Source organism: Vanessa cardui, chromosome 22 (assembly GCF_905220365.1).
Source record: "Vanessa cardui chromosome 22, ilVanCard2.1, whole genome shotgun sequence".
Lineage (NCBI taxonomy): Eukaryota > Metazoa > Arthropoda > Insecta > Lepidoptera > Nymphalidae > Vanessa > Vanessa cardui.
In genome coordinates, this window is record NC_061144.1 from 9,724,224 (window position 1) to 9,746,938 (window position 22,715).

Sequence of the window (22,715 nt, forward strand, 5' to 3'; positions counted from 1 at the left end):
AAACCCCCATTGCAGCAGCGTGGTGGAATAAGCACCAAAACCCTCAAAAGTAGTCGCCTACTTAGTACAGCAGTGTCAGGTGTTACTCTCTGCTTCAGAAAGGACGTAAATTTACTCATACCTAATCAATGGGCATAACGTAATATCGTCAATTATGTGTATGAATATATAGTGTACTATTTTGTTTATTACAAATATATATATAAAATTACACAGACTCCGTTTTGCTAGTCTTAATACTGCTTTAGTCGCAATTTGCTCAGGAATAACATGATTTTCTTATAGCCTGTGCTCTTTCTGCGTATAATTTAAAAAGCATTTGCAGTATTTAGCCAAGCTTTCTCTGCGGAAAAGTTTTTAAATATCAACATAAAGACTCGCGTTAGCAAGGCACTAATCGTAAGACTAACTTAGCCCATAATTACTGGTTAATATTAGACCTTACGTTCTCATATAAAAGTCGGTAACAGATAAAAAATAATAGGAGTTTTCGAGACCAGTATGAAAAATAATTCTAAGCACGCCTGATCAAAATTTAATACCATACTTTTAATTGAAGCCACGCATTCGAGTTGAAACGACATACGTATTTTCAAAAGAATTATCACTGCTACAAGCCATGACAAACGTTTTATCTTATAATCGATCCGCCCTGGCTTCACACGGCTGCAATGCTGGTACTAAATATACTTCCGATTTTTTTCTTGTTTCTTTACCATAATTTCCATGTATTATATACTTAAACCTTACTTCCGATCACTCTATCTATTTAAAAAACTGCAACAAAATCCGTTGCGTAATTTGATAGATCTAAGCATACATAGGGACATACATAATTAAATTAACATTAAACATGTTGTTCAGGAGTATAAAGAAGACCATAGGGTACCTAACAACCACAGTCTCACGAGTTAAGCCGTGCTGTATCTAATTATTTTAAATTTGCTCTTAAGAACAGTGCAATATTTATGTATATTTTTGTTTACTTGAATTGTTTCAAAAGTTCCAGTCATGTTGTACAACATCCAATACCACAAATATTCAGTGTCTGTACAATATACCTTACCATATTAAGCGTTGTATTTTAATATTTGGCCAAAATAAATTGAGCCGAAATAGCCCACTGGATAGAACGCGTACATCTTAACCGATCCAGGTTAGTATGCTTATATACATATTATGCATATGCATGTACTTAATTTGCGTTTATAATTCATCTCGTGGTCGGCGGTGAAGGAAAACATCGTAAGGAAACCTACATGTATATATTTCATAGAAATTCTGCCACATATTTATTCCACCGACCTGCATTGAAACAGCCTGGTGGAATATGTTCCAAACCTTCTCCTGAAAGGGAGAGGAGGCCTCAATCTAGCAGTGGGAAATTTACAGGCTGTTGTTGTTATTTAAAAAAAATCTTTACTGAAGTGGTTCCTAGATAAAGGCATAAGCTTTGCCTTAAACATAAATAAAAGTATATTTTTACGGAATATTGTTAAGCATAAAAATAGATGTGCTAATAAAAGGATTAAAGTCATTTGCAGACCACACACGATCGTCCAATATTTGAACTCACCGACCTATCTCAAATTCCAAACACGAGCGTACACCGATCAATCATCAAATCACTTCCGCACACATCAAGATTGAACCAGAAACTCATAATAATGGCGGACATTCAAGTGATAGCGTCGCGTTCGATGTGGACTAGTTCATTCGAGTTTGCCAATCTGTTCAAACTCCTTTGAGGTCGATTTACCGAAGTTAGCAATTTTAGACCAACCAAATCGACCAACTACAAATCTACACACAGTCGCATGGCCAATTTGGTTCGAAAGTTGGACGATTATGTTGATCCAACGATAGTTTCAGCGGTATTCCTGCTGAAAGCTGTGAAAATTTCATGCGAATTACTCGGACTCATTTTTAATACCTATAAGGACTTCCGTGGTCGAGTTGTGTGTACATCGGTTTTACATGGGTACGCCACTCTGAGACCCCGAGTTCGATTCCCGGCCGAGACGATGTAGAAACAGTTTATTAGTTTTCCATGTCTTGGGACTGGGTGTTGGTGGTACCGTCAATACTTATGATTTTCCATAACACAAGTGCTTTGGCTACTTACATTGGGATCAGAGTTATGTATGTGATGTCGTCCAATATTTATTTAATTATGTTTATATTGCATATATAATTTCTCTATAAAAGTTTAAACATAAATATCTCATTTTAATAACTAGAAGCGGCAGCTGTAGAACTTTTCCAAGGGAATCCTAACAAGTTTCCGATGTAATTAGTCATCGGGTGTAAAACTACGTCGTGTAACTTATCATTCATGTGTGATGAAAAAGATTTCCTCAGAGAAATAATGAAATACACTCTACATATTTTTAAATTATGTGAAAACATGGTACTGGTATCTACTAATTTATTTATAACATTAATATTTCAAATCAAATTTCTTAATATTTTTACTTGATGGCTGGGCCTGTTGCAAGTTATTCTGAATCGATGACCCTAACTCATCATGTATATTCTACCATCAGATATCCTTCTGAAATTAACAAATCCACTGCCCCTCCCATGCTGTGCTGCCTTCCTAGTGGATCTTGAGCTTAGTGGAGCGTCTTCTCAGTGGACTAGGTGAACTCAAAATTACAAAAAGTTTTCTATATATTTTTTTTAATTTATAGTAGTAGTAGTATCAGACGACCTACGGGGTCGAATTTTGTGTACATCGGTCTTCATGGGTGCGCCACTCCGAGGTCTCGGGTTCGATTCCCGGCAGAGTCAATGTAGATCATTAATTGTCTATGTTGTCTTGGGTCTGGGTGTTTGTGGTGCCGTCGTTACTTTTGATTTTCCATAACACTCATTACATTGGGATCAGAGTAATGTATGTGATGTTGTCCAATATTTATTTAATTATATCCATTCAATAATAATTACTAGTAGTGGAAATGTCGACAATGTAGCAAATTAACGCCTTCGTCGCTTTTCTATTTTAAATAATAAGATATGTCATTGTTAACTTTCGACTCCAGATTTTAACAGAATAATATTATTTTGGATTAAAATTCTTATTTATGTATAATTATATCAATATAAGTAATAAGTTCCGATTAATTTATCATTGCTAAACAGATTCCTCCCCTCTCATTAAGAAGACTTATTCATGGCTCATATAATATAGGTCAGTGGAATATCAGAATTTCTTTCAAAACAATATGAAAGTTTTGATATATTTTCATAGTTGGAGTTTGAGATGAGCGGGGCAACTTCTTGCTAAAGATGTAACATTGAATGAAATAGGGATCTATGATTGAATACAGCACTACAGATATTAAAAATCTCTTACCTCATCCATATATTTCATTAAGAAAATGTGACGAAAATGACAAATACTTTATTCTTTTATAAAATATTAAATTACTAAGTGCAAAGATGGGTGAGAGTAGGAAAAATATGTATATTTCAAAATCAAGGAAAATCGTTTAATCAATAATATATAGAAAAAAAAATACAGACGAATTGATAACCTCCTCCTTTTTGAAGTCGGTTGAAAATTGCATGTCCTGGCTGACTGATCCATCATCGAGCGTAAACTATTGAAGTTAGGGTCTTGAAATCTGGTTAGTAGGATCGTATTATCGAGTAGCCACTAAGGAAGGATTATTTTAAATTCTACGCCAAAATGGCATAAAGAGGTAAAGGAGTTAAAATTTTGTGTTTGGTTTTTTAAGTTACAAAAAACTTTAGTTTTAGGATACTGATTTAAAATTTATAGATTAAATAATCAACGTTTCTGAATATGATGTATTAAATTAACACAATAATTTGAGTTAATCTATAAACATATTCAACTTACACGCAAGCAAAGCTGCGGGCAAATGCTAATAATTAGTGCATGTGTATGTGTGTGTATGTACGAACATGTGTGTGCATGGTGTTAATTAATGAGAATATGCAATACGACATGTTATGTAATTGATTAGAAGTATGTTTTGCCTTTTGGTCCCAATAAAAATAGTTCCTGGTCAACTTATAAAATGATGACGTCGGAAAAATACCACAGAACCATATAATTTTTTAATTAAAAAAATCTTCCACCAAGTTCAATTAAATTTCATCCTTCAAAGGGAATACCGAGGGAGAATATGAAAGTCCGTTATAATAATAGCTTGATTTGACAAGCAGGAATGACATCAGCCCATCTTAATAGCTTCGAAGCAAAGTAATAACTTTCCGAGCTGATTAATTTGCATCGGATCTTTGTAAACACCTACAAAACCGCTAGGCTATAAGATTGACGGCTTGATATTTTTACGTAACAAGTTGAAAGCTATGTATTTACTTAGAGGGCGTTCGGTAAATAATATTTAACACTGGGAAATGTTTTTCTTGATATCTCTGTGATAATATTGTGGAGTTCAGCGTATTTTATAGACTATTAATATGTCAATTCTTTGGAAAGATTTCGTCAACAGAATCGAAGAAACGCGTAAGTGACATAGTGGTATTTTTGTGAATAGAGATGTTAAGTAAATACTTCAAAGCTCATTTTCAAATAGTACCATTGTAACACTTACGCTTTTCTTCCTTTCCACTGATGTTATTTTAGAGCAATGGCGGCATATTGGTAAGAAATTTGGATCTTAAAACATGTGTTTTAGACACGGACATGCCCCATTTCATTCGCATGTAGGTACTTGATTGTGTTTATAATTCTTCTTGTGCTCGGTGGTAAAAGGAAACCTCACGAAGACACCATATATATATCCAATAACCTCACATTAGAAAAACGTGGAATCCTCTTTTCAGCAGTGGGAAATTTACGGAAATTTACCTGTACTTATCGTGTACTTATTTTATATAAACTCTATAATGTTACTTCATATAGCCTATATGAAGTAACATTATACATATACATATGGATGTACTCTTATGCCTTGTGTTGTAAGGAACACTATCGGGCTGTGACAGACTGAGGTCACGGAATATCTTTTACGGTAAACTCGTTACAGTCTCATCTGAATGGCTTGTCAAATCAGACCAGCTAGAGGACTGGCTTCCCACGAATTTCCTAATATTTGGAATATGAGTTCCACAGACATTTGTAACTTTGCGTTTCATAAATTCAAATCATTTGTAAAAAATACTTTGGTAACGAAGATATTTTATTCAATACAAGATTATACAGACGATAAAAAAGCGTAGGATTAATACTTGTTGATCTCCAAGCAGGATCTATATATAATTGTATTTAACTAGCATGACTGTATTTTGTAATGTTGAAAAGATTTCTTCTTCTGATTTTCTTGCAAGTTACTTCACTTTATATTAATAATAGTTGTTAAATGCCGATTCCAAAGTGCTTGTAAAACTGTACTTGAAAGTATATTTTCGTTTGATTTGATACATTCATGTTTGGAAAGCGACTGAATGAATAAGCCACCTGGAGTGTGATCACTCTGGGCCATAACTATTCTTGCAGTACTTATAATACTGACAGAGACAAAAAACGCCAACCAGATTACATCTTATAATAAGTTATATCTCATTGCTCCAGTTGTAACACTGATTCATTTAGCTCTTGACAGCTGAGAGAATTGGTAAAATATGTTAATCAAAAGATTTATTATCAGTAGTAGAATAACTTATAAGTTGTTGGACCTGCTGAATTCGCTACTACAAGTTTTGCTCATATTATGATATTTAATATATATTAACATTATAAATGTGAAAGTAACCCTGTCTCTGTTGCTCTTTCACGCTTAAACCACCGAACCGAATTTGATAAAATTTTGTATTGAGCAAACTTGAACTCCAAGAAATGGCATAGGCTATATTTTTTCTGACACATGACAACCAACACCCTAAAATAAGAGCGAAGCCGCGGAGACTACTAGTTTGGAAATAAATCTACTGTGCTACTAATTTTAATAGTTATTTAATGATAATGATTACTTGGTGGTAGGGTTTGTGCAAGCCCGTCTGAGTAGGTACCACCCACTCATCAGTTATTCTACCGTCAAATAACAGTACTCAGTATTGTTGTGTTTCGGTCTGAAGGGTGAATGAGCCAGTGTAACTACAGGCACAAGGGACATAGCATCTTAGTACCAAGGTTGCTGGCACATTGACGATGTAAGGAATAGTTAATATTTCTTACAGCGTCATTGTCTATGGGTGATGGTGACCACTGACCACTTACCATCAGGTGGCCCATATGCTCGTCCGCCAATATATACCATAAAAAAAATACAGATTGATGTAAAATACAGTATGCCCTAATTGGGGACATGATATTCTTTAGTAATTAAAATTAGAAACGTATTTTTATAGAAGCGTATTTTGTTCGAAGTTTAATTATCAGAAAATCTTTCGAACATAAGAGTCAAGGGATAATGAAAGTAAGGTAGTCTTACGTTGATAATGAGGATAAGTAATAAAGAATATGGAATTTCATGCTTCTCGCGTCAATAGTCTAAATTTGAAACGAGTAAAACTGTGAAGCGCAGCTTCTTCTTATGCATATAATGAAATTGTAATATCTGTTTGATATATTAAAATAACCGCTTTTTAATAAACTCTTATGTACGCATACACAGTACACATACAAAAAAAAATTTGCAATTTTTATCTGCCTGTCTGAATGTTTGCTCCGGCTAATCTCTGGAACCACTTGATTGATGTTGACGGGACTTTTACTAGCAGGAAGCTGATGCAATAAGGAGTAAGTTAGACTACAACAATAACTTTTTTGCAAAATTCGTAGGCGGACGAGGCAATGATGGTAAGTTGTCACCATGCGATATAAACGTCAATAACTAAGACGGTATGCCTCTTGTGCCTTTTTTGACACTGACTCACTCCTCGTTCAAACCAAAACACAACAGTACTGAGCATTGTCATTTGACGGTAGAATATGTTGTAAGTGGATGGATACCTCCACAGAAGAGCTCACACAAAGCTTAACCACCAAGTGACATATACTAAAACCTCGTCCAAAACGTTACATTGAACAAGTTTCAGGTTTTTTGGCTTCGTATTCTTTCAGTTAAGCATCACAAAAAAACGACTCCCAATAATTTAGCAATGATGGAAAATAAAACAATGACTATTCAAACTTCAATTACACAAATTGTCGAACTCATTACTTTGGAACGAAATAGTTTCTAGGTCTTGCGAACTGAATCGCAATCAATTAGCCACATGCTGATTCCCGACCGACGACATTTCAATTCTGATTAGCGGCTAACGAGTGACTTTCTTGCGTCCATTATCAATCACCTAAGCCCTGTAGGGCGCCGTTTGTTCTGTCGGCTTTTACGTTACAAGGTCTGCTACACTGTATATAATAAGACCAAATGTATCTCCTCCCCATTTTAACCAAACAGAACTTTCTTCTCTACTTCTCTATATTACATATTTAATAAATTTAATTGGGACTTAAATATATCACATACTATTTTCCCCGGTTTCGCACGGTTGCAATACTGGTACTAAATGTACTACAGACTTCGTTTATTCACGACATCACATTAGAAACTTCTGAAATTGTCAGCGTTTCCTTATTATATTGTCCATGTATTATATACAAAAACCTTCCTCTCGAATCACTCTATCTATTAAAAAAACCGCATCAAAATCCGTTGCGTAATTTTAAAGATCTAATCATACATAGGAATAGACAGCGGTAAGCGACTTTGTTTTATACTATGTAAAGATTTTATGTGAAGTACATCAGAAAACATCCAGTGGCTCCAAACTAGGTAAATCCTAGTAAAGTCTTGCGGATTCCAAATTCCAGTTACAATTTCGAATATTTGTGCACGCTTATTGAACGCATAAGTCGCTCTAAGCCTCACTCAGCGTAGTGGCAAACAGCAACACTTAAGTTATTGGTTGGCAGGATATCTGGTGCTAGTATTTTTTATGATGTAGATTGGTGAACGAGCATATGGGCCACCTGATGGTAAGTGATCACCACCACCCATAGACAATGGCGCTGTAAGAAATATGAACCATTCCTCACATCGCCAATGCGCCACTAATCTTGGGAACTAAGCTGTTATGTCTCTTGTGCCTTTAATTATATTGGCTCCCTCACCCTTCAAACCGGAACATAACAATACTGATCTGATGAGTGGTACCCAGACGGTCTTGCACAAATCTCTACCACCAAGTATCTACCCAAATAGGTAACATAATAGTATCTCATCAGTAAAGGTAGCCTTTCTCCATATTATATCGTGCATGTCTACTCTCGATTCTCACTATTATTCGACCGGGAAGCCAAAGTGATCGGCGAGATCAGGAAAGACAATGTTACATTATACTTTATGAATTAGTATCTTATTGTATGCAATGTAATGCATACGACATGTGTATTCAATGTGATGCAACTCAAAAGGATATAAGGTAAAATAAACGTTTTTTTATCGAGTTATTTAATAATATATTGATTCGTTAATGACGTCATAATGTTTACATCAATTAACAGCAAACGGACAGTTTAATTTCAAATATTTTTTTAATGATTACTGTGCATATTATACTTTTTTCAGGCAACCTCTTTAAAACACTATTGAATCATCATTTTAAAAAGTTAAACAAGCCTCTCCTACTCCTCAAAGTGTATATTCCAAGGAAGAGAAGAGATATGTAACTCAGTAGTTAAACTTTTTCATCGATGAAAATAATACTCATGCAAAACAATTATATTCATTTGCGCGGAAATAAATGAATATAAGAAAATTATCAAAAAAATTACCATAAATATGTCACATGCTAATAAATCAGTACATATAAATATGGAAATATACAGAAGATTTATCTGTAAATAAATTTAGAACTACTATTTGAAATATCAAATTAATGTTACGTCTTTCGCTTATAAAAGCAGACGTGAAGAAGCTAATAAAAGAGTTCCATATTAATAATTAATATACATTTTGGATCCAGAAAAATCGAGTATAAAATAATCGCTTGTAAATTTCCCACTGGTAGACTATGAAACGACGAATGACTAAGACCTCTTTGAAAAGGTTTATAGTTACATTTAGCTGACAAATAGTTATCCTCGCGATGTTTTCCCTTGCCGCTGAGCAGAAGATCAATTATAAAAACAAATTAAACAAATGAAAACTCAGTGCTGAGCCGAGATTAAATCCGCAATCATCAGTTTTTTGTTTCATATATTTTATGTTTTTTGTGGTATAGGTTTGCGGACGAGCATATAGGCTACCTGATGGTAAGCTGTCAGCATCACCCATAGACAATGAAGCTGTAAGAAATATTAACTATTCCTTACATCGTCAATGTGCCACCAACCTTGGGAACTAAGATGATATGTCCCTTGTGCCTGTAGTTACACTGGCTCACTCACCCTTCAAACCGGAACACAACAATACTTAGTACTGTTATTTGGCGGTAGAATAACTGATGAGTTGTAGGTACCTACCCAGACGGGCTTTCACAAAGCCCTACCATCAAATATTGGGTAATTTTACTCAATGTATAGATTATACATTTATGTCAGTAATTATTAATTAAAAATAATTTCTATTATCAACGCATATCATAAACTTTTTCCTTAATAACAATGACATTTAATATAATGCCAATTATTGCGGATAATTCCAAAATACGTATGACTAAGAAGGTTTTACGTTTCGAAAATATTCCAAAATTAAATTTCGGACAGTTAAAATTTAATTACATTTTTTGACATTCAGGATATAGTCCACAACTCGAAAGGCCTACATCGTGTGGTGTTGTATGGTAAACAGAAGCCCAATGTCCTTTTCGGCGAGTTTTTCAGCCCCAGGTAATCTATTTTCAGAAACGTTAATAGGTTTTACTTTTGATTATAAATAAGTTAATATTATGTAGCTTCAATCTTACTTAAGGAAAACAAATAATGCTCATTTTTGTTCGTTTTCTATGCGTTTACGCATCCTTCATCACATTGAGCTATTTATGCAATTGCTGACTTTAACTAAGTAGTGAAGAATAAAGAAATTGGAACCACAGCCTAAAAAATAGGTTTATGATATTTATCAACATAGAACTTGGCATAAGTGCGATTTAAAAACGAAATTTAAACCATTTGATTATCAGTGTTTTATTGAAGGGGACAATGTAGACTTAAAGACTTTTTATTCCTACAAACGCAGAATCAGCATATGTAGTATCCTATATGTATATATCTCCTAGTATTCCTAACTTATACATTTATTATTTTAAAACTAAATATGTCCCCAAGAATATTTTATTTAATTAAGTAATAGGATAAGAAAATAAATAATAACAAGAAAGAAAAAACAAATAATTTTATTTGTTGACTAAAAAAGTATCCACTTTGCTGACCTAAGGTATAAGAAGAAAGATTCGATAAAATCCATGATGTGGAACAAAAAATGATTAATTTCATATTTCCGAACGAACTCGACCCTTTTCGAACTTCTTTATCTTTTTCAACACAATTTCATTGTGTAGTCATTATTTAAATATTACACTAATTATAAAATCGAACACATAACAAGAATTAATATTAACTATCTCGTTATGTTTCCAACGATTTATATTTTTAATGTGTATTTAATGAATTTTAAATGGGTGTTACAGTTTTTTATTATTTATTCAAATATCAAAGGTATCTATTATATTATACCTATATATTTTTTATTTATAGATACTATGTTCACCGCAAAATTTAAGAATTAATTAAATCGAAAAATAAAACTTACCACTTTAACTATGTGAAAATATTAAACAATGGCAATAATAAAAAAAAGTAAAAACGAAATGTAAAAAAAAACTAAATTCAATTTCTAAAGGAATGACGCAAACGAAATATGTTCACGATTTCTATGATAAATTTCCAAATCAGCTCGTGTATATTGTTTGAGACAAAGCTGAGAAATTATGTTACACGAACAAGTTATTCACAAATAAAAAAAAAGAATAGATGTTTTATTGTCAATGCCTTTCTGTATTTATATTTAAATAAAATGTATAAACAAAAAAAAAATATGAATATTTTATATTACAGAATATATAATTAAATTAAACCTAACAATATTATTCGAAATTTATTAAGCAATATATTAATTTAAAATACTTACATATGTTTACAGCTATCGATCTATCACCAAAAAAGCAGAGACGAAATTCAGGATACCGAAAACACTTACTGCTTTATTTCTATGAAATAATTTATTTACACATATATCTTATAATTTCTAATCGGTTTTTAAATTAATTTATGGTAACGTAATTCACAATTTAATATTATTCAATATATTTTGGCTGAATACGCGAGTACTACGTGCGTACCGTAACAATGGCCGCGCGATACTGAAATGGCGGGAAATGTGACATGCGCTTTAGGAAATCGATGAGAAAATGGCCAGTGAAAACGCGGCTCGTTCGAAATAGTGCTCAGTCAGCGGATTTTTATAAGTTTCATGGCTGATTTATCTCGAAATCAAGGTTAATGGGCAAAGTTCACTTGATTTGTTATTTCATGGTGATCATTATAGACATTGTTCGTAACAGTCGATAAAGTTCGACATGTTTAATGAAGAGAACACGAACTACGTAACATGTAAGAACTATTTACACAAATATTTTGTAATCTTTTGCTCTTAAATTGTCAAATATGTTCAGTTATGCCCAAAAAGTTTTTTTAACGTTCTGAAAAAATCATGATACCTAGTCTTTTTTAAAACTATATTTATTCTTACCGTTGGCCCAATCTTTATGCATCGTAATTTTTAGTTCTTTTAAATTCGGAACATACGTTATATATATTTTTTACATTAACAAAATTTGTTGTTGGACTTTATGAAAGCCAGCCCCACATAATTATCATTACATAGTATAAAACAAAGTCGCTTACCGATAATCTGTCTATGTATGCTTAGATCTTTAAAGTTATGCAAAGGATTTTGATCCGGTTTTTTTAATAGAGTGATTGAGAAGGTTTTTGTATATAATACATGGACAATATAGTAAGAAAGAAGATACATAAAGTATATAAGATAAGTATAGAAGTAAAGAAACACTGATAATTTTGGAAGTTTCTAATGTGATGTCGTAAATGAACAAATTCTGTAGTATATTTAATACCAGCATTGCTGCCATGCGAAGCCGGGACGGTTCGCTGAAACAGCCGTACCACCAACTAAAATATATTCTATCACCGGGTTGAAAGGTGACTGAATCAGTATAACATATAGGCTAAGGAAGGCGGCATTGGCGATATAAGGAATGTTAAATTATTTCATAGCGCCATTGTCTATAGGCAGTGGTGACCAAACCATATATATCACGTAGCATTAGTCAAGCGGTCGTTATACAGGTCTTACAAATAGCTGGTTTTAGAGGATTAAATTTATTTAAGAATAACCAAAAACTCTTTAGCTAATCTTTAGAACGAACCTCACGGTTAGTATTCAAAATAAATTACCTACGTGTTCAATATAAATTCAATTTTTATAAAACCATTTCTACTTTTTAAAGGACTTTTTTTTAGGACCAAGCTCGAATATATAGGAGATCCATACTAGTTACATTTTATGTATACATCTACTACAACTCAGATTGGGATTATCACCAATCAGTAGATTGAATTACATTATAGTACCAAAAATTTTAGCTGACTTCTCTAAAATGTTTTTTTTTTTTAAATGTCATCAAATACTAGAAATCTTAGTTGCCTCACAACTCATCGATTAAAACTTTTACTTTTTCGGGTATCGATAGTACAGATACTGGGTTTTGCACAGATGATAGTATTACTATATCTTAAAAAAATCAATGATTTGTCAATCGAATTTGAAAAGTTAAAATCGAATTTTAAAACGAGAAATTAAAAAGAAAAGTATTACAGTTTCTGGAAAAACCAAATTTATTTGAAATACAAGATGACTCCGTAGCAATGCCAACTGAAAAACACATTAGAACCTTTTTTTTTGAAAGGTTAATTTAATTAGGATTAAAATACGAGGAAAAATAAAAGACACAAAAATGAAATCATCATTAATTTATTTATTGTTAATACGCATATGGTAGCTCACAGCGACTACGAATCTAATGGAAGATAACGTACGTACACATAGCATAGTCTGCGCTGCATTTGAATATACATACCATACTAGTCCCATCAAATATATCATCATTATACTAAAATAATATTAGAAAATTATAATCTATCATAAATAGGAGAGCACCAAATATAACCTTTAATATTACATAGCAATTGTAATCAGGTAAAGATATGCATGAAATAAAAAAAATAGTCTAGAAAAAACTTATTCAATAAATAAATGCTATGAAATTTACTTCAATAGATTATGGTTCTTGATAAAATTTTAATACAAATAAATAGTCTAGAGACATATTTTATATATTTTTAATAATGTAACAAACGCAATGCAGACTATCTAATAATAAATAATTACAATCTATAATGCGATTACAATACAACAATATATATATGTAGACAAGAAACAACGACCCGTTTTGATTAAGCTATATTTAACTTAACGCAACAAAAAAAACCTTTAATATTGGCACTCCAATTAAAGAAAAGAATCGGTGGGAGAAATAACAACAGGTCATTGTCCCTTTGACAATTAATTATTATTTTTAATCTGTGCTTCATTGATTTTTTTAACTATTTCTAATTTATTATCTGTAATCTCCAGCCAGATTACATTTATAATTTTATTCAACCGATTCTATTTTATTATTATTATTTTTTTAATTTTTAATCTGTATATATTGTAATCACACTTAACACCGGTTTATTAGAAATTAACACTTAGACTATGCCTATAGTACATTCAAATAACAGATCATTCTGTCTACATAATTTATCTATATAATTTTACATATACTGTGAAACATATACCATGTACAAATAAATATTGTGTGACTATGAAACATTAAATTTCACTAGATACTATTTAATTATTATTATTATTTTTTATTTAACTAACAAATAAATCGTGTATCATCTATTTAACAACTGCACATAAGGTTAACATATCTTACATCGAATATATATAATACAGGCTAGTGTTCCGAAACATTGGGACAAGTTTCAGTAATAGTTTGTATAAGAAAACTTTTTTTTTTCAACAAACTGTCACTACGAAAATGTACTCTGTTTCATGTAGACGAGAGTTAAAAATCGAATAACAACATCACTATTCAAAACGTACACAACAGTAAATAAAAGTACCCTGTTTAGAAGACATTGTATATTTTAAAAATTGTGTCCTCAGCCTTTTTTATGATATCATTTGTTTTTTTTTTTAACATTTCAACAGATAATAGCTGACTGGCTCGAAGAAAGTTTTAAATCAATTAAAATATAAATAATATTCACTATGTAACATATAAAATACAAAGAAGAAACTATTAAACTTTTATAGACTTAAATAAAACAATTTAATATTAAAATATAATTATTTATTATTCACCAGGTAACTATTATCTGCGAAATGATGTTCACTAATTTGCTAAGGGGTCTATGCAATACAGGGTTTCGAAAAAAAAATAAAATAAAAAAAAAAATTAAAAAAAGAATCTTAACTTTATCCGGTAAATGTTAGACGGACAGAGTGATGATTAGTTGTACTTAAGACTAGGAATGGTACAATTTTATATTACACATAGTATAACTAAGAAACACTAATTTCACTAACATATTTCGAGTGGAAATTTAATATATGCACAGCTATTATTACTAAATAAATATAATAATACATAAAAAAAAATTCGTTCTACGAAATAATTCATATAACGAACTGTATATATTTAATTGTATAGATAAATAATATCGTGTCAAAATAATATAGTGAAATGCAATACAGATCCGAGTTTCAAGGAATCATATAGTTACGATAGTTATAAACGCTTAACACTATGTTATTAATATCATATTTCTTTAATTATCATTCTCGAGTCTCCAGTCCAAATTCAACCGTAGCACACTTAACAGTTCTCTTAATAGATAGGTAGTTATTACGCGCCAAATCAAAACTTAGTGCCATTTAACACATATTCTATTGGCAAATAGCTATACTTAGTATTGTATATTTGTGTTTCGGTTCAAAGGGTGAGTGAGCCAATATACAGGAACAAGGGATATAATGTATTAGTTTCCAAGGTCGTTTGCCCATTAGTGGGCGGTAGAGACCAGTTAACACCAGGTGCCCTATATGCCATAATTTTGGTGCTAATAGCACACAAAGTGTAATTCTGAGAAGTTAATCCTACTTTTTGTATTAAATTCACAATGCGGTATCAAGTAAAGTCGACAATGATTAGTAACTTTCAATAATATTCGACATTACTGTCAGATAAGGATAGATAAAGAAATGCGTTTTTTTATATCTGGGAAAATGCGTCCTCTATTTTGCCCAAGATATCAATGATTATCGGGGTTTAACCCCGTAATCATCAGTTAATATGCACAAGATCATGTACTGAGCATGTTCATGTACTGACCATGTTGTGATCATGTTTAAATTTAAAAAGGCCTATTGTATGTTGTTTTCCTTTTCTTAGATTTTAAAGTGAAACTTCTTCAATATTTCCTTCTCTTTCTCTCTACGTCATATCCTGAGAAGAGAAAGGTGACTAAAATTGTCACATCTAAAAAAAATATCTCATTCTCAACCAGCTATCGATTATTAGACAGACCGACTGAGAAGTTTCACTTCAAATAATTCATTATAAATCAAATAATTCGAAATGTGCCCATGTTTTAGTGTCTCCAAATTGTCTTCTTTCTCCAAATTGTACTATATCCACAATTCCTTTTTTATTTCATGGTCATTTTCATGTTTCTTGTATGACAATTTTCAAAAATACTAACGAGACATTTATTACACTCAACAAAATTTTCCAAAGTTTTGGGCACATTTCGAACATAAACCATGGCAAAAATAAACAAAAATAATGAATCATTTCTTTAAATTTAACAAAGTCTTAAGTCACGTCTTATAAATAATAACTTTTTAAAAATTGTCATTGTTATTTGTTTAATAATAAAAAAGTTTAATACGTTTTGATTTGGCGCTACAACTCTCCCTCCATATTAAGAGCACATAATTAGTTCACATCCCAACTTTAAACTTATTAAAGAATACTTATTAAATATTCTACACATTTCAAACGGCCCTTTGAAAAACCAGGCGAAAAGGTCGAAATTATTAATAAAATCGGTATTTCTACGTGCAACCAGTTTTTTATTACTACATTCATAATAGTATATTTTTTTGGCATGGCATCGTGTTCGCACGATTTTAATCTTTATTTATATACTATTAAAGGTGGGTATCAAATACTTATGTTATATAGCCACCGAGTAGAAATAGCAGAAGAATAAACTCATACTAATATTTATATAATAGCAGACTTAAGGACATTTGTATATATTCTTAAATGGAAAATTGTTTAGTTTTTCAACATTACGGACACAATGGTGCCTATCTGCTGCACCCAATCTCTGAGCAACACCATTTGGAATAGGAATATTGCTATCTCTTTCTTATTCGTGTATTTGAAAAAGATAGGAACACTTAGTCCTGTCAAATTACTATAGAGTTTGTGTACGAGATTTACCGACACAATATTGTCTAAAATATCATAAATAGTCTAGAATTAGTGCAAGATAAAGTTATACAGACTTTTAGTGAATTGATTCGAGAAATAAGGGAGAGAATTATAAAGAATATTCTTTTTATTTTTAATACGATATTAAAATTATGATTACAGCGAATTATCAAATTATCTAATAAGCATATATTACTTTTTTTTTTCGATAAATTAATTTTCATGAATATCAATTTTAGCATATGAATACAATTGTCAAGTTATTTCAAATAACAGATAATAAAAACAATCAATATGGCCATATCGAGGAACAATTTAGAAAACCAACGGTGGGCCATACATACGCTAACATTTCATGTATACAAAACAAATAAATCAATCGTTTCATAATATCATTGCATTATATTGCATTTTAAAACATAGCTAAATATTTAATTGCGATATTACTGTACGAATATCTTCAGAACTGATCGTATACTAGAAATGGTATCAAATATTTTCAGTATGGATACAATCTGTCTGAGAGAGTAAACTTGCGTTGCTGACGTACAAGACGCAAACAAATATGCCATCGGTACCGACAGCAGCGAACACAAGTCGCGCGAATTAAACTTTTCAAGTCTTTCACGCACGACTTAGTCTTAGGCACTCCGCATGTAATTTCATTCGTATATTTCAATAATGGTTTTTTAAATATCAAAAATTTATCATACTATTATATTCATTAGACTGACAATCATCTTAATAGATTTGCATTTGTCAAAGTCATATGTTGATTTCAATAACATATAAAGTGTATATACATAATATAATACGTTAAATTGACATATTTAATTCTATTGGGCAGATAAATGTAAAGGATAATACAAGTACGCCGAATAACGATAAATTTGATCAATAAGTTTCCATATGTTGTAAGGAGGGGGGGGGGGCATTACATTGACTTTCGTAAAAATTGAACATAGAAACAAATTACGAGTGAAATAATATCAATACCACTTCTACCATAGATCAAATTCTGAAGGTCCAAGTTGACATAGTAAATGATTAACAAAACAAGGATTCGTCAATGCATACAGACAGTCGTACCGTCTAAAATAACTCGCACCGCGGAGCCGTCGCGGCTCAGTCCCGGTCGCGCAGCAGCAGCGGCAGGCGGCGCCGCTCTCATGTCTGAAGCGCCGTGCTGATCTCACGGTGGATGGTGGTCTGCGGGCACGAGTACCGGACTCAGATATCATTTATTCATTGATTTTGAATCAATTCTTCTTTGTATTCGTATAAAGGCGTATAAAGGCGCTAGCTAGCCTAGATTCAGAGGCTCCTAGTTTGAAGGTTCAAAAAAATAATCCATTTCTTTGTTACGTTACATATTTTAAACCAATAAAACATTATTATGCGAACCCTCTTTCTAGTCATTCTAAGCGGTTTCAGTTTACACAATGAAGCCATTTTGTTAGAACAAACTCAATATTCACCAATGACCAAGACATAATTATAATCAAAACACTCAAGGGTTACATCTGTCATAATAGCGTATCTTTCTTTTTCATAGTTCTTACTGACACTGCAGGTGACATTTATTGGTGTTGATAGTAGGCTATACAACAACAACAACAACCTGTAACCTGTAAATTCCAACAGCTGGGCTAAAGGCCTACTCTCCCTTTGAGGAGAAGGTTTGGAACAATACAGAACACTGGCAGAATTTCTATGAAATTTGTCACATGCAGGTTTCCTCACGATGTTTTCCTTCCCCTTCTGAGCACGAGATGAATTATAAAAACAAATTAAGCACATCAAACAGCGGTGCTTGGCTATACCTAGGCTATACCTAGTTATAATTTTATAATCTACTATTTTTGCCTAGTTGACGACGTATATGCAAATTTCATGGTGATCGATTGAGTAGTAAGGATGGAAAAGAGTACCAAACGAATTCTTTAAATATACTAATATTAGGTTGTGATTGTCTCACCAGTTCGGTTATCTGGCGCGCCAGTTGTTCGTTGATCGCGTGCATTACTTGCCGCTGTCCGTCCTGCGCTGCGAGCGCCAGCTCTAGCTGACTTTGAGCTAGTTTAGCCTCTTCATCCTTTAATTTACAAAAAAAAAACATTAAATTGTAGAGTATTGTGTTACTATAAAATTATATAATTTAGTTGCTGGCATAAAAATAACATAAGCAAAATCCAACAGCTAATTAAAATTTAAACTCAAATAATTAATTTATTGTGTCCTAAACAGAAGATTTGGAAATAATTCAACCACGCTGCTACGCTATAATGCGCTTTATTTGATACCCCATTTGAGTATTTTGTTTGATGAAAACTCAGTCCAGCTAGCTCGTTTACGCTCGATCATAGATAATTATCTATGATCGAGCGTAAACGATCGCGTATTCAGTTAAGATATAAGTATTTAAACCATCCCATCTCAACTGAAATCAATGCTCATTTGACGAATTCAACCTGTCTAGAAAACATGATTCAGATACGTTTTCTCTCGTCCACCCACTCATCAGTCATTCTACCGCCAAATAACAGTACTCAGTATTGTTGTGTTCCGGTTTGAATGGTGAGTGAGCCAGTATAACTACAGGCACAAGGGACATACTATCTTAGTTCCCAAGGTTGGTGGCACATTGACGATGTAAGGAATAGTTAATATTTCTTACAGAATCATTGTCTATGGTGACCACTTACCATTAGGTGGTCCGTATGCTCGTCCGTCAACTTATACCATAAAAAAAAAATGTCCACATCGTTACCTGTTCGCTTTTCTTAGACTTCGTTATCTGTAGGAGTTCTTCGTTCTTCTGCGCCAACTCAGCTTCCAGCTGCGCGACGCGTTGTCGTAATTGATCTACTTCGTTTGCTTCTCCACCTGCAATTATTTATATTAATTTATGTACCTGTTATTAAAATATCCACGACACTGAGACACAATAATTTTAAAGTGCAATTTTTTTATGGATATGGCGAAATGTCCGATAGGAAAGTTATTAGGCGCTGTAGGACATTTTATAATAAAACGTTCAACGACAATTTGCATCTACAAAAGTTCAATATTTTAGGTCATATCGTAACAGACAATAATTGACAAACACATTTCAAAAGGAATTTATAACGTATATGTTTATCAGGAATTTTATTTTGTATTATTGAAAAACATGGAATTAATGACGACATATAGCCAAATTCATCAAATTGTCAGTGAAAATCGAGGTGTCTTGATAATATCTTGTAGAAACATTAAAATGAAATGATTTGTCTATACCCTTTCCCGTAGCGTAGTGTCTCGCGCGAGCCACTTCTTCCCTGTACTGATGTAGCTGTCGCTTCCACTCGTCAACATTGGCAGTGCTTTCTTGCAAAGCAGCCGTGAGTCGAAGGTTGTTACTCTTCAATGTAGCTAATTCCACCTCCCATTTTTTAGCGTTCGCTGAGCTGTTAATACAAGTATAGCAGTTAAATAAAGCCCATTGGTTTTTATAACATTAGAAATATATGTAAACACGAGCTCTTAAAGGGTTTTATGCAGAACTTTCAATGTTTTTGTGAAATCTATTAATTTAATGTGAGACCACACAAAGGACACATTAAATTTGTCATGAATATGTTTTAGGTCAATATAAGGCTGAAATTAAATGATGAGTAATTCGAGAATTATTTCTTAGTTTCAAGTAAGCCTAAACAAAAATGGAAAGCCTTTTCCGCGGATCAGAATTATCAAATCACGTCTTTACATGAAGCAAATCTTATTTTACAAACAGTATATATTTTGCCTCCTATACTCAAAATAGATAGGGTCTTCTGAAGTAACACTTATGAAACATTCCACCTAAAGTTGCTAACAATATGCCAATAAACAAGGAATAAGTATCATCTGCTGCGGTTTCTTGTCACATAGAAATTGCATTCTGTATACGTATTGTGTTACTTTATTGTTACATTCCTTGTCCAAAGTCTTAAGATATCTTACATAATCGATATTATACGAATCAAATTAAGTACATAGATGTAGGTATATGTACATACACAAATCTCCTGCCTCGACAATTTGTAAAGAGCGCGAGGGCAGGATTTGGCCTCTTTTTTCTCGCAATGACTATGTCAATGTTATACCTAGGTTATGACCGCACGACGACCGTTTCGCTGTTGTATTCCACCCTTTATTAAAGCCCGAAAGGCAATGAAATGACACACCGCAACTATACAAAACAATAAAAAAAGTAAATTGTTTTCCCCCAATTGTTCATTCCATCGACATCGTCCTACTTCTATTATTTCCTTTATTGCATGAACTCTCGAAAACTTTTCTGTTTCTAATTCCGGAAAAAATACACTTACTTTATTTTATACGACAATATAACGAATAATAAACGTAATAACCTCATTGATAACAATAATTTGGAGAGTTTTACGCAAAGCTGATTCAATAAGAGATGAACAAATATAAACTTAAATTTAAGTTGATAACATCAAATTCAATAAACAATATTGAACATAAACATTTTCCATAATCCGAATAATTTAATCAAACTAATATTAATTAGAAAAGTAATTGAAATGTACCCTTTTGTTCGTTACATCTCTTTCAGATCTGACATAATTACAAGAGTCCAGAATTTAATTAACAATATATAAACAAGCTATACGTGCAAAGAAGTCTGAAATTTAGTAGTTTCTACCATTTTAATAAAATAAAATTACGAGAGAACCGAGGTGGTCCAGTGATACCTATTACCTTCGACATAAATCTTGCTCACCGATGATGCCCAATCTGAATTTTCATGTGTTTGATTTAGGTTAAGAATTCATTTTAAGTTCGTCGTTGAAAGAAACCATTTGTATATGTACTATCCAACTCAAAGTGATAAAATAAGCTCCTGTCTAATAGGTGACGTTGATAAGAGCCTACATAACAGGATCAAACCTAATTAACATAACCAAGGGAACGGGGTCGCAATTCTATTGATGTATAATTGGGGAATTATTGCTAGTTTAATTATTTAAGACAAATATATAGGTAGCATGAAATAGCGTTGCTACGGTTTCTATTAAAATATTGAATTTCTATTACGCAACTAAAGTTCCTTTAGCTGGAGATGTGACATGGATAATAGAGGCCCTCGCGTCGTCTGCATATACGTTGTGTCGAAACACGATAAACTTAAACATTAAAGAACGTATCTTCATACGGTTCTCGCCAATGGGCAAAGTGATTCCTGAGGAAAGATTAAGTGCACATAATTGTGCACTATTTTTTTAATAGGTTTTGTGTTTTTACTGAAATATTAATATACAAATAAATTTTTGATATCGGAACATAGCCTGCCGAAATATTTCATAATAAGTAGACCCGTTATACCCTTGCAAAGCTACTAGTAGCCTTCATATGATACTAGGCTAATCGTATTTTAAATGTGTTAGACGTACTAATCTTTTTTTATATTTGATGGTAGCTCCGTGATATTTACCCATATTAGAGATCGAATCGATCGCCTCGGTTAACGCATAACTATCACAATGACACGGCTAAAATAGAATCACGTGTGAAAACATCCGAAACACTTTCGATCTCAAAGTGAGAAATTTTATTGCATAACGAACATGCGACGCTTCTTGAACACCGTTTACATTAATACGTTACGATATAATTTTTGATTATTATTTCTATCAATATATTTGTTTTTTAAATAGTAGAATTTCCTATCTATAAGTAATTTCATTCAGTGTTGACTAGAATAGACGATTTTCTAAGATCATCCTATAATTAAATACCTGCCGTCAATCGATGACTAATTACTAATCAATTCACTTTAGCGTGTGCGTCTTAATCGTTAATTGAATGTCAAATTGACAACCCTCACAAGTGCTGTGTGTGGCTGTATTTACGACAAACTTTTATATTCTATAATTCTTAAAATATAGTTTATAGCCAGTTTCACTTATTTTACATATAAGCAGTGAACACAAAACAGAAATTATTATGAAATAGTTTCATATTTGTTAAAATATTTTAATAAAAGAAACAAAGAATAAAATGCAATAAAGCTTTGTTGTATGCGCCCT

At 32.4% G+C, this 22,715-nt stretch overlaps 2 protein-coding genes across 3 annotated transcripts in view; both read right to left on the reverse strand.

The window, feature by feature from the left end:
* The window catches only part of LOC124539228, a 226,231-nt gene extending 214,861 nt beyond the window's left edge, over positions 1-11,370 (reverse strand). The window contains exon 1 of the mRNA XM_047116525.1: positions 11,133-11,370. The gene's annotated coding sequence lies outside the window, so the exon portion shown is untranslated. The remainder of the gene's footprint in view (positions 1-11,132) is intronic.
* A 5,986-nt stretch (positions 11,371-17,356) lies between these two features.
* Positions 17,357-22,715, reverse strand: part of LOC124539418 (homer protein homolog 2) — a 45,521-nt gene continuing 40,162 nt past the window's right edge. For both annotated transcript variants that reach the window (XM_047116811.1, XM_047116810.1), the window contains 4 exons: positions 19,918-20,087; positions 19,409-19,524; positions 18,617-18,733; positions 17,357-17,847 (listed from right to left, as the gene is read on the reverse strand). In XM_047116811.1, coding sequence (XP_046972767.1) covers positions 17,806-17,847; positions 18,617-18,733; positions 19,409-19,524; positions 19,918-20,087 — 445 coding nt within the window. In that variant the 3' untranslated portion in view covers positions 17,357-17,805. The remainder of the gene's footprint in view (positions 17,848-18,616; positions 18,734-19,408; positions 19,525-19,917; positions 20,088-22,715) is intronic.